The 13,670-nt window shown below is 33.3% G+C and overlaps 1 protein-coding gene across 1 annotated transcript in view; it reads left to right on the top strand.

Annotated features, from left to right (window-relative positions):
* ZFC3H1 (zinc finger C3H1-type containing) overlaps positions 1-13,164 on the top strand; it is a 45,891-nt gene extending 32,727 nt beyond the window's left edge. Inside the window, exons 23-35 of the mRNA XM_017668879.3 lie at positions 45-233; positions 873-1,110; positions 3,422-3,527; positions 3,614-3,812; positions 4,251-4,345; positions 7,551-7,661; positions 7,929-8,033; positions 8,164-8,329; positions 9,463-9,563; positions 11,046-11,147; positions 11,762-11,801; positions 12,089-12,151; positions 12,280-13,164. Of these exons, the coding sequence (XP_017524368.1) occupies positions 45-233; positions 873-1,110; positions 3,422-3,527; positions 3,614-3,812; positions 4,251-4,345; positions 7,551-7,661; positions 7,929-8,033; positions 8,164-8,329; positions 9,463-9,563; positions 11,046-11,147; positions 11,762-11,801; positions 12,089-12,151; positions 12,280-12,417 (1,653 nt within the window). The 3' untranslated portion in view covers positions 12,418-13,164. The remainder of the gene's footprint in view (positions 1-44; positions 234-872; positions 1,111-3,421; positions 3,528-3,613; positions 3,813-4,250; positions 4,346-7,550; positions 7,662-7,928; positions 8,034-8,163; positions 8,330-9,462; positions 9,564-11,045; positions 11,148-11,761; positions 11,802-12,088; positions 12,152-12,279) is intronic.
* The last annotated feature ends 506 nt before the right edge of the window (positions 13,165-13,670 follow it).

Genomic DNA, 13,670 nt, shown 5'->3' with positions numbered 1-13,670 from the left:
TATTCTTATGAAGCAGCATTAATTGTATGACACCCTTTGGGTAGTTTCTGCATTTAGAAAGCACCTTTGAAGAAAAGGATTACGTATGTGAAAGAATGGTGGAGTTTCTGATGGGAGCAGCCAAGCAGGAAACATCAGATATTCTATCCTTTCAGCTTTTAGAGGCTCTTTTGTTTAGAGTTCAGCTGCACATATTTACTGGAAGATGCCAAAGTGCACTTACAATTTTACAGGTAAACATTGTAACATTTAATTACATCTTGTAGAGAAAATTTGAAAGGTCTAAAACATGATAAGGTAGCATTGTTTAATGATAACATAGGCTTTAGATTTGAATCCTTGTTTTGCTGCTCACTAGTAAGTTGTGTTAAGTTGGGTACATTTGTAACTGTTTCCTCATTTGCTTAGTGGGGATAATGCTTTCTTGAGAGTGTTATGAGGTTTAAATGAAAGTAATGTATGTTAAGTACCCACCAGAATAAACTTTAATATTTAAACTATAAGGGGAAAAAAATAAGAGTCCACAGTGAAAATCTTCTATATAGGTGTGGTGTTTTTTTTTTTTATTGTTTTCTCCTTATTGTACTAGATTTTTAACATCAAGACATTTATTATGTACAAATAAATTTAATCTTTTTCATTCATTAGTTTTAAACCTTAGCATAATAAAAATTATGTTAATCTGGCACTGCCATCTCTTAAGAGGTTTTCCATTAAAAAAAATTGTTGACTATCACAATTTTTATTTAGGCAATTAAGAACCACTCCAAAGAAGTGTAACACATTTATTTTTCTTTGCCTTTACATTTGATATCTTAGTAGAAATAAGACTCATTATTTTTAAAAACAGATAATTTTTTCATTTTATTTAGACTACATTGAAGTCAGCTAATGATGGAACAGTAGCTGAATGCCTTAAAGCAAGTGACCGATGTTTAGCATGGCTGGCCTACATACATCTTACTGAATTCAACGTTCTCCCCTCAAAATTCTATGATCCATCTAATGCCAATCCCTCAAGAATTGTTAACACAGAACCATTTGTAATGCCATGGCAAGCATTTCAAGATTTAAAGACTAATCCTGACATGTTGTTAGCAGTTTTTGAAGGTAAGTATAAGTGTTCACAAATTATTTAGAACATCAGCTGATCCCTTTTTATGATTCCTCATTAGGTAAGTGGAACAAATTTATATATTGAAAGTTGTAGTTTCATACTTTACTACATAAATGATTAGAAGATTAAGGATCGAATTTGAAAAGGTGGACCTCGGCATCTGTGAAAGCCAGGACCTGTTCTATGTTACATAATTAGTTTTTCTGATTATAGCAAAGGAAATCAGCTAAATAAGTAATATGGATTATATAGGTTAAATGGGTTGATTGAGTAATGGTACCAGGTAAATTTTTTTTTAAGCAATTGAGCAAAGTAGAGACTAAAAGATTTTATTTTTTTTATAATTAATGTTTTCTCCAGTGAGTGTGATTGCTGCTATATATACTATAAGATGTATCTGCTGTGGAACACAAAGAAGGTATAGATTATTACTTTCTAGAAGAAGTACATAGCCTAGTCAGAAGATAAAATCTGTACATTTAGTATAATTGTTAAACATGAGGCCATATAAACTGAGTATTAGTAGGTAGTCTAAATTCTGTGTTTGCAGAAGAGACTAGGGTCTGTTATTTATAGAATTACATGGTTTAGGCTATCAACCCAAAGGGAAGAGATTATTGTAGGTTTGCATGATCAAGGAAATCTTCATAGAGGTAGAACTTGGAAATGGACTTGGAAGCTCAACTGTGATGTGACAGAGTGGGCCTTCTCAAAGATGGGACCCTTATCTTATTTATCTCTGTATTTCCCAAGGGCCTGTATAATGTCTGGCTGTGTACTGAGTGCTTAGTACATGTTTGTTGAATAAAGTAGTGAAGAAAGGAAGGAAAAGAAAGAAGGGTATTCCTGTTAGGGGAACTAAGTAAAAAAAAGTAATGAGTAGGAATTGGTACAGTGGATTTGAAGGAAAAGTACTTATAAAAGGAGAGTTTTGTGCTGGAAAATAATAGGAATTAAGCTTGTTAAATGGAATGACACCAGATTTTCAAGAACTTTCTTAAGTGTTGGTAGACTTGATGGCAGTTAGAAGTTTAAACAAGAAAAAATGTGCTGAGGAGAAATGATACTAAAGGTATGAAAACCAACAGGAAGCTGCTGGCCATAACTGAGGCACAAAAATGTCACCTGGGAAAGAAAGCGTTTTTGTTGGAAACATTTGAAATTATCATGTAGAGATGTGGGGGACAGATTACATGTTAGGGAAGAAGAGAAAAAATACTCAAAGATGATCTCAGGGTTTGGAGCCTGGGAAAAGGAAAGTGTTATTAATAAAAAACTGATAAACTGGGAAGACAGGTTTTGGTAGGAAGAGTGTTATTTGTGAATAGTGGTTGGTCATCCAAGAGGAAATGCTTGTTGGCAGAAGGAAATAAGGAAGTGGATCTTAAGTAGATGATTATGGATAGAGAAATGGATTTGGCAGTTACTGACCGAGAAATTACTGTACTATGAAGTGCTTTACATACAGTTATTAGTGTGTTCTCACAGTAAATTATTCAGTAGTTGAAGCTATGAGATATATTTTCTGAGAGAGTGGAGATTTAAGAGAAATGCAATAAAGGGAAAGAAGGAGAACAGAGTTAGTGAATCAGACCAAGAGGAAATACAAATAATCTCTTGGAAGCAGAGGTAAGAAGAAATTACAAAGAAGAGAAAGAACATTATCAAATACTAATCAAATAAAATGAATGTAGAGATGAACTTTTAGGTTTGTTTAGATGTGATCCTTCTAAGTGAACTTCGAAAGTGTAGTTTCAGAATTATATTCACTTTTAAACTCCACAGAACTGTGAAGTCACACTACCATTGGACAAGGTGGAAGTGGTAACAGTTGTGTGTAGTAAAACAGTGTACTATTCTCTAAGAAGCAGCAAGATAATGGACTATTTACAGGGGGGAAAGTGTATATTGAAGGAGTCAGGAAAGGATCTAGTTTAGGGGGAGACATTAAATGGCTATAGAACAGCAGAGCAAAGAAAAAGATAATTCATTCTTTGATTTTTTTTCTTAATTGAAATCAGTTTTAGGGAATTCAGGATAAATGCAGAGGCACTCGTTCAAGTAGATGTAAGAGCTCACATGGAATGGTTTATCTTACCAGGGAAGTGAGGCTAAGACATTGACTTTTAGGAGTTTGGGAATACCTGAAATATCTCCTTTAGGTAAAAGCCAGGAGTTCAGGAAAGATGAATAAGATGATGCCCAAGCAAAAGGATAGACCACCTTTTCCCTTTAGAATTTAAGTAACAGAGTCAGATAATTCATTTTATGTTTGATTCATGTTGTTGTTATGTTTTTGGATAGATGCAGTGAAAGCTTGTACAGATGAGAGCCTTACTGTTGAGGAAAGAGTAGAAGTCTGTGTCCCGCTTTACACAAACATGATTGCTTTGCACCAGCTTCTAGAGAGGTAAAACTTAATTGACAAGCAATTAACATTATATTAAGAGTTGCTTTTTTTATGTGTTTAGACATGTGATTTTTTTTCTTGTTAAGGTATGAAGCTGCAGTGGAGCTTTGCAAATGTTTACTAGAATCATGTCCCATGAACTGCCAATTGTTGGAAGCGCTTGTTACTTTATATTTACAAACAAATCAACATGACAAAGCCAGAACAGTGTGGTTTACTGCATTCGAAAAAAATCCTCAGAATGCAGAGGTTTTTTACCATATGTGCAAATTCTTCATCTTGCAGGTAAAAAAAAGAGACACATAGTTCTTAAATACAATGTTTTTATGTTTCACATTTTCTTATTCATCCTTTAAGATGTTTTGGGATCAGTCTCTCCAGGAAGCTTTTCATGGTCCTTATGCCCTGTGTAAACTGAGTTGATATTCTTTCTCTCTCTGCCATAAGTACCAGGTGCATAATTCTACCGTTGCATTTATTACATTTCCTTGTAATTTTATTTATAGCTGCTTTTATGCTATACTAAGAGCCCGTGGTATTTTGGGTGTTTAGCTGCTTAATGGTTAGTTGAATTTCATTTGAAGATCAGAATATAGAACTTATCTCTATCTTACCGAATCAGAAAACTTAGTGATTCTTTTTATAGTGCATTTTCCTCCCTTGAAAGATTTCATTTAATCATGTAAGCCTAATGTATATTTTCCCTTCCTCTTTTTAAAATAGAATCGAGGAGATAATCTTCTTCCATTTTTACGGAAATTTATCGCATCCTTCTTTAAACCTGGGTTTGAGAAGTATAGTAACTTGGATCTCTTTCGGTAAGTTTGTAGAACTCTTGATTTGTAGATGAATGAGAGGTAATATAGTTCAATGGAAAGATTACAAATTTTTTTGTAGGATTTACTGCATTTTAGAATGATTACAAAATACTTGAATGCCCTCCTACATAACTGTTACAAGGGCAGTAGAAGATGTAAAATGTTTTACATTCTTTGGATTAAAGATAGTAACAAAAGAAGGCTTATAATAACACCATGGTGACTCTGCTTTTAATTTATTGCTATTGTTAATTTTAGCACTTAGTACTATAGGAACGAATTATCCTGACAATCTCAGTGATTTTGAAAAAGATGAGTTTTAATTTATTGGATTGGTGATCTAAAGTGCACGTAAATAATACACCTTTCATTTTTCTTAATTCTAAGAAGAACTGCTGTAGCCTCTGAAATGTTGAGTAAGAATCTTTAAAGGACCTTTTCAGCCATCACTTTGTCAGTAACTTACATAGAGCTCTATATTTACTGTCTTTCTGCTTTGCTGTGAGTTCTTGTTCTAACGAGGCCACAGAAGATCCATAAAGAATTATTTTTTGGGAGGCTTTTAAAGTTCTCATTCCTTCTTCCTCATTTCTTTGTAGGAGTTAATAAACTTTTTTTCTTAAGGGCCAGATAAGTAAATATTTTAGCTTGCAAGCCATATGGTCTATTATGACTAGTCACCTATGCTGTTGTAGCAAGAAAACAGCCACAGAAAATATATAAATGAATGGGTGTGACTGGGTTCCAGTAAAACCTTATTTACAGAAGTAGTCAAGAGTTTGCTGATCCTAAGTAAAACAGCATTAAAAGGAAAATGTTTTATCATGGCATACTCTTGTTTTTTCACATTAGGAAGAACTGAGAAAAGGAAAGACTAAGCTGAGTATCTCCTAAAAAATTCCTTGTGGAAATATGGATAAGTGAAGATAAAAGCTTGGTTTTATATGTGCAGGTTTCATGCTTGTAAATATTTTTCTTAGGTGCTTCCTCCATCCCCTCCCCAATATAGCAGTGTTATATAAAAACACATTTTAAAGAATGACCCAGATTTTGTTAAGTTGGTGGTCCATATGCCCTAGGATATTTGTAAAAATGCAGTTTTGAGATTGGCAAAGATGATAGGGGTGCTGTTCTTTACCAGACTTGAGTCTTTACAGCCATCCTCTGTAGCCAGTTTATTGACATAGTGATTTTAGTATTCTTCCATGAAATTTGTTCTGCTCTTCTACATCTCGATTAATAGTTTATAATTGATAACAAAAGAACAACTTAAAATTCACATTAATAGAGAATTAAGTAAGGAATTTAGAGATAAGTTTATCTTCCCCACATTGACTTTCTGTCTGTTTAAATTAGATTGTTTTAATGTCTCAGACCTCAGGCACAGGACAAATCCAAGGTTGAACCAAAATTTTTACAAATTTGCTGGTTCTGGTCTTCCCTTGGGCATATAGGTAATTAGTTTAACTTAAAAGAGGGTGCTGTCATTGCTGCTGTGGTAGCTAATCAAAAGATCTTCAGATCATCCTGATGTCAGCTTATGGAAGCAGAATAAGTTAACAGTGTCAATAAAAATTTGATAATAGGTTGCTTTATTGTTTATTAAGTCATCTTGCTTGGTAATATTTTTCATAGGAATAGTCTAATTCAAGAGTTACAAGATAAAGTTACCCTATGCTTAGTTTATTTAGACAATACTGAAGTCCTTATTTATACAGTGGCATTTTTGTTAATTTAGGAAAATTTTTGAGTTAATTGTTAGGAGATAATAGGTGAGTTTAGTTTTGGTATTGTCATAATTATTGATGAATTTAAAAAAATTTATAGGTATAGTCAAGGTTTATTGTCAGTGCTCTTAATAGGTTCAACATACTTTTTTTTTTTGTTACATGAGTAGAAATTATAAAGCAAAATACTTGATACTGTAATATTTACCTAGAGTTGGAGTCTATCATTTCACCTTCTATGTAACATTTAGTATAAAAATAGACAAAAACAGCTATATGAGGTAACTTCATGTGTTTCAAATCTGCTTGAAGATTAGTAGATAGTCATAAAAGTAAACTTGGGGATTTCATTCACTTTACTGAAGTTAACCTAGCGATAGAGTCTTAACATAGATTAGATTTGAAGTCATCTCTTCTTACCTCAGTTTTCAGTTGAGGAAGCTAATTTCCTTACAAGTTAAATGATTAACTCATGGTAGTAGAGCTAGTTATGGCCAAGTCAGGATGATAACCTGACTTACAAATGTCCCATTTCTTCCCTTTCTTATGGTTCCTCCCTACCCCCAAGACCCCATAAAGCCTCTTTAATCCATTAAAATTTAATCCCTTAAAACAATTTTTATAATAATTGTCATTATTAGATCAGTGTATTTCTTTTAAAGACATCATCCTTGAAGATGCTGGTGAATGTTACATACATGGGTTCAGATATTTTGGGGGGAAACCTGAATTGGTCAAAGTCAAATATATTTCTTTACCATCAACTTCTTAGATCCTTTAATACCCTAATATGTATTATGACATTTCAAGAGGGAGCTATAATTTGCAGTATTACCTTATATTACTTGATCATGGACCTCTGTTTGACAAGTGTCTTATAAATCAAGATGTTACGGGATACATTTTTATATCATGTCTAAAATTAAACCTATAATGGTGTGTGTGTATGTATGTATATGAGAGACTTTTCAGATATCAAGGTTTGTAACTTAATTTTCATTTATAAAGGTATCATTGATACACACTCTTATGAAGATTTTACAAGAAAAACAATGTGGTTATTTCATTCACTCTTATTTATCAAGTCCCCTCCCATACCCCATTACAGTCACTGTCTGTCAGTGTAGTAATTGTAACTTAATTTTTTATAAGAAATTATAGATTTTGTAGAAAAATTTTGGATACTTGATAGTCTCATTTGTTCTCTGTTTTATTAGGTTTAATTAAATCAGTATGGTAGTTTCTAAAATTTTGGAGATAGAATAAATTCATTTTAGGAAAAGGGTTATTCATGTATGTATAAAATAGCAAATATATGTTGCTAGAGATGTGTCCAAAGTGGTATAGACATGTGAAAACAAAGTCTCACTACTGTATAAAAACATTTCAAGAAAATTAGGTTTGAAACTGAGAATTTTTTAAGTATTAGTAATCCATGCATGTATAAGCATGATTTCCAGTGGTATTTCTTTTTCCAGGTATCTCTTAAATATCCCAGGACCACTTGACATTCCAGCCCATTTATGTAAAGGGAATTTTGATGATGATATGTTTAACCACCAAATTCCTTATTTGTGGCTGATTTACTGGTGAGACATTATCTGCTGTGGAGAGAAATGTTGTATACTAGACTTGAATATGTTATTACTGAATTACACTGCTAAAATTAATCTGATACTAAAATCATTGAACCAGAATTGAAGGGATGCTAAGGTTTATATGTTATTAAAGGAGAAAGATCAAAAGAAGGATTCCATTGTAATAATAATTATAATGTTTAAAATATACACTGTCTTTCCTTTACCTAATAGAATTGAGCTGTAGACCTACAATGTTTTCCTTCATTTTTTAAACAGCCTTTGTCATCCTCTTCAATCAAGTATTAAAGAGACAGTGGAGGCATATGAGGCAGCATTAGGGGTGGCCATGAGATCTGATATAGTGCAGAAGATTTGGATGGAGTAAGTTTAGTTCCTCTTAATAAGAATGGGATTTGGAATAAAGGCATATGGTGGGGAAAGCGGTGGTTGGCTTTCTGTAAAGAATTATTGGCTTAATATATTCTTAATTCAACTATTTTTCTTTTGGCAGTTATCTTGTCTTTGCCAATAATAGAGCTGCTGGATCCAGAAACAAAGTCCAAGAATTCAAATTTTTTACTGACTTAGTGAATAGATGTTTGGTTACAGTCCCTGCCCGATACCCCATTCCTTTTAGCAGTGCTGATTACTGGTCCAACTATGAATTTCATAATAGGGTAAGAATTCAAAACTTTTTATTGAGATGTTTATACAAAAGAAGGGGACTTAAAGTAAATGACAGCAAAACTCCTGTTTAATATCAAAAGGGCTTTTCCTAGGGTCACTTTCAGCATTTACTATTATTCTTGGCCATGTTTCCTAGTTAACCTCTTCAAACTCTAGGAAAAGAGCTCTTTATGGTTCAGTTAAGAGAAAATGTGCATTTTGATTATGTTATATTTAAGAAAGTATAACAGTGAAGCAAAATTGAAGAGAGGTTAAGGCTTGATATATATTAAAAAAGAAAAATCAAAAGAAGTAATCATAATAGTATCTAATGTTTTGCTTGAGTAGTTAGAAATTTAGCTCCATATGGAATGAAAATTCCATAACTTCAAAGTAATTAAGAATGGGCTTATACAGTATAGAAGTTCCTTCCAATCATATTTTGTCAACCAAATAGCTATGCATAGTATATAAGGAAGCTGAAATCAGATGCTGTTTAGGAGTTTGAGAGTAGAATCTGCCTAATGGTACATTTATAAGGCTACCCTTGTAGGCCATGAAGCAAAGTTTTCTTTTGTTCTTTTTTTTTAAAATTATTACCAGAAACCTCTTTCAGTTTAGTGTGGGCTAAAAACTGTTATTAAAGTTCAATGTGGATTAAAACATGTATGTATTTATTTTTTTAGTGGGGTGTTTTTTTCTTGCTAATCGGGATAACCAATTACTCTGCTTTGTACTTTTATGCCATTCTTTATCCCAGGATCTCAAACCACATTATGGACATTAAATCATTTACACACGGGCATTCCATGAGCAAGATGTGGCAGGTATTATTAGCCCTATGACTTGCCCAGCTATACAGCAAGTAAAGGTAGACTCAGGAATGAAAACACGGACTCCTGGCTTCTTGTCAGTTTCTCAGTCCATGGCTCTCATCACTAGACCATACTTCCTAATTCATATTTGGAAAGACACTAATATAATTAATGGTAGGAACTATAACTCACAGCATCATACATTATTATAATTTATACATTCATGTCTTAAAGACAATTTTGGTTTTCTCATTAAAACACATAGGTAATTGGACTTCACATTTTTTGAATTCATTTTTTGCACCTCCCCCCCCTCCCAACCTTTACAGGTTATTTTCTTTTATTTGAGCTGTGTTCCAAAGACCCAGCATTCCAAAACCTTGGAACGGTTTTGCTCAATTATGCCGACTAATTCTGGACTTGCACTGAGGTAAGAAAAAATAAAGTTCTTTGGTTCTTTGCTCAATAGAATAGGCTATTCATATAAAATTATTCTTGAAAACTTCAAAAAATAGTCTGTTTTTCCACTATTTCCTCACTAATATGATACTTTAATTTCATAGTTGTTAAGTGGTCTATAGCTGTTTGTGTAAAAAGTCAGTATAATCATCTGTGCAGGTTATAAGGGGGCATATAATTTAAGTAAAGTTCATCTGTATTCCCTAAACATACATTATAAGCAGTAAGCATGTTTTGCATGCAAGGAATATTGCTGAAGAGGTTTTTAAAGTTTTAGAGAGCAGCCAACTACGTATATTTTGGTTACTATGACTTGACTTGTTTTCATATAGGTCAGTCACTCAAATGCATGCATCAGAGTCTTCTTGGCATGCTCATTTATAATGCAGATGCCTGAGCTGGAGCCCTTAAACCAGTTGAGAAGTACTTATCTACAGATTTCATACATTCAATTTGAAGGAGATTTCTGCACATTTCTCTGTAGTTTCTCTAATCTGATAGGGTAAACCTATTTTCCCCCTCAAGAATTACGCTTTCTTTTAATTCAGAAAGATACTCGGCATGCTAATGCTTTGACTTCTACTGTGTAGCTAAATGCATTCCCACTGCATCAGTTGTGTCTTACATATCTGAGTTTGTTTTAATGACCATAAGATAGCTAAAATATTTATCAAATATTCTCTTATGTTTTAAAGTATTTATGTTCTACTTAGCATGTATGTGGGAAAATGATATGAGGTTGAAAAATTCCAAAACCTAAGGCCTGATAAAAATCGCCATAGGGTTGTATAATGAAGATTTTTAATAAGCATGCTAATCTGCAGAAGCTATTTACAGAAAATTGTATTACAGAACATCGCTTTTGGTAAAACTCATGAAACAGAAACGGTGGTTATATCTTAGCTAGTGTTTGTTATGACCGGTGTTTTGGAATAAAGGTAGTTTAACTTGGTATGTTGCTAAAGATCCACTTCTGTGTTTGGATACTTATTTCCTTGTGGACATACTTTTTTTTTTTTTTTCTTTTTCAGAATAGAGAATGTAATACTTAGACACTGTACTTAAGATGTAGCTCATGGAACATTCACAATTAAATATATTCTCTTTCTATAAAGAAAGATACCAGGAAAATTACATGAATATATCAAGTCATTATTTTAGAAAATCTTGGGGAAGAAGGCACCTGGAGTGTAATTTGGAGAGAATGTGTTGGTATAGAAATACGTAGGCCTTACTGTAGCTTGTAGAAGATGTCATGGGTCTTGACTGGACCTCTTGTTAGTTTGCTCCAAGGTAATTTTTCTAAGAGGCATTCTGCAAGTGCTTGCCTGATAGCCTTGATGGAATTTAAGTGCCCAAAAATTGTACCTCATCAGACATTCTGCTTGTAGAGCACATTTGGGGTTCCCTGCACTTGCAATGCTTTGTTCATTTTCCTGAATGTACTTTACAGGCTACTTCAACATGAATGGGAAGAAAGCAATGTTCAGATTCTGAAACTTCAAGCCAAGATGTTTACATATAATATCCCAACATGCCTGGCCACCTGGAAAATGTAATGCAACAATCATGTACATGTCTTTATAGCTATTGCTTTTATTTATAAGGTTTGCTCCAGACAGGTAAATCTGAAACGACATTTTAATTTTTTTCCTGGATAGATCTCTACTCTAGATTTGTTTTTGGCACTTGCTGTGGTTTTATGCCAAGAATGACATACAGTGTTCATTAACATTTGCTTCTAAAAGCAAAGTGAAAAGTTTTAATTTTCCTTGGAGAACATTTAGATAATACTGTTAAATGAATCTATTATATACATTTTAAGACCATCTCTTTTGAAATGCGGGGTTTTCCTCGTGTTATGGTCTGATGCTATCTTTTAAAGGTCTTGATGCCAGGTATTTTTTAGTAGTAATTATGAGCATTTTTCATGAACTTTATTTATGTTCAAAACACTGGTCTGCTTCATTCTTGTAAAGTTGATAAAAATTCTTGAATTTTTCTTTTCACTATAGGTTACCCTCCTTGGAAGTTTAGCCTGTTACTTTCAGGAAGTTTTGTACTCAGATTCCCACAGTCAGTATTCTGCCAGTGGTAGTATCTCATTTTGTTCAAAGATATATAAATTTTTCTTTTCCCTTTTCTATATTCCTTTTTTTTTTTTCTTAGAGCCATTGCTGCTGAGATTGTTCTAAAGGGACAAAGAGAGGTAAGCCATAATTGATTATCACATGGGTCACTTTTTAAAAGCTATTCTGCCTCTGTTATTGACTTCTCAATTTAAAAGGATTAAAGCATAGAAACGTTAACATTCTAAGGATTCTAAATGTTTGGAAACTCCAAAATCCAATGTGATCATTTTGTCTTGAATGGTCTTATATTATGAAATACCATTCAAATAGGATTATGATGGTGTTTTACCATTCAAATAGTTAGGATTATGAAAGTGTTTTCATTATGTTTCCTGATAGAACTGTGTGTATATCTATCTTATAGGTTCACCGTTTATATCAGAGAGCCTTACAGAAGTTACCTCTTTGTGCATCACTGTGGAAAGATGTAATGCTTTTTTTCTTTTATTTCATCTTGAAGTTATCCTACATTTTTCTGCATGTGCCATATCCATTGATGTGGTAATGCTCAAAATCTGGCTAAGTCTTACTTCTGTGCTTCCCTGTCTTTTACAGCAACTCTTGTTTGAAGCATCAGAAGGAGGTAAAACTGATAACCTGAGAAAACTAGTTTCCAAGTGCCAAGAGATTGGAGTCAGCCTAAATGAGCTCTTAAATTTAAGCAGTTACAAAACAGAAAGCAAGAATCATTGAACACTGGGTAAAGTCAGTTCTAAGCCCTTATAATAATTGCCAAAATTATTTGAATGATCCTTCAAGATTAGGCTGATCCCTGGCTAAGGTCTGTGTAAAGCAGACAAGCATTACTATCTTATCAAGTCCCCTACAATATCCTATCCTAAAAACCGGAAGCAATGAACATGACTCTCTTCAGTTGGATAAATGAACTTCCTGTTTGGCCTGCTTCTAGGCCCTGCCAGATTCTCATAACATCATGTACGTAAGTATAGTTCCTCAAAGTGACTGACATTTATTTTAATTTTGCTTTGTTTTTGTTTTTATTTTATTTTTTACCTTTCCCCCTTCCTTTATGTTGTGCTATTCCTGATTCACTTGACACTCTCTGATGCCTGAGAGATTTCTTGTTTGGGATTTAATTTCCAGGGCTGTGTTTACAGTAAAAAAGCAGGCAGTCCCTTTTAGTTCTTCCTCTTAAACCTTTTGAGATTCTTCATTTCAGGATTTAAAACTTAAGCAGTCCATCTTAAGGGAAGTGTAACTGCCATGCCACAAGTCTGCTAGTTGCACTGGAATGCTCTAACAGGGTTGTCTATTGCCCTTTTCTACGTTCTGGACTCCTTGCCGAGACTGTTTAACTTGAAGATTAAAGAAACTATTGCAAATGCCAGTGCATCAGAACCTAAGAGTGATCAAATATTATGTGCAATTTTTTTGTAAAGAAATTTTAATTTATAATAAAGTTTAACAGTTTAAAGAACAGTTAATATTTGAACTGCTTTGTATTGCAATACTACTTTGTAGTATTAAAATTGTTTATACACAAAATATTTTTAATATAAGTTAATTTTTTAAAAAATGTTGCTGTCTTTATTCACTTTTCACACTCTGGTGGGAAAAAGGATGAAGTAGGAGATAGGGATATTCACCATAATTATATCAATACTTTTTTATCTTGAACTTGCTTTCCCATAAAAACATTCCATTGACTGATTCATGAGAAGACGGGTCCATGGGTCCTGTTCTGCTTGAGGACATTGAACAGATAGGTTTGCACTACCATTAAACTCCTTGTTAAGACTACAGTGTTTAGAAAGTACCTCCCAAATGTAGTCTGAATGATTTGCTTAGTGACATTCTGTCTTATTTGATTATCAATATGATCATATAGAAAGAAGACCTTGCTTTATGTTCAGTTTGTTTTCAGTCTACATTGGGTTGTAAGCACCTGCTAGAAAAGTTGTTAATGAAACAAACTGTCACAAATC

The sequence above is a fragment of the Manis javanica genome, chromosome 10, assembly GCF_040802235.1.
Source record: "Manis javanica isolate MJ-LG chromosome 10, MJ_LKY, whole genome shotgun sequence".
In the NCBI taxonomy this organism is placed as follows: Eukaryota; Metazoa; Chordata; class Mammalia; order Pholidota; family Manidae; genus Manis; species Manis javanica.
The sequence above is the reverse complement of the archived record's forward strand: the minus strand, read 5'-3'. Positions and strand labels throughout refer to the sequence as shown.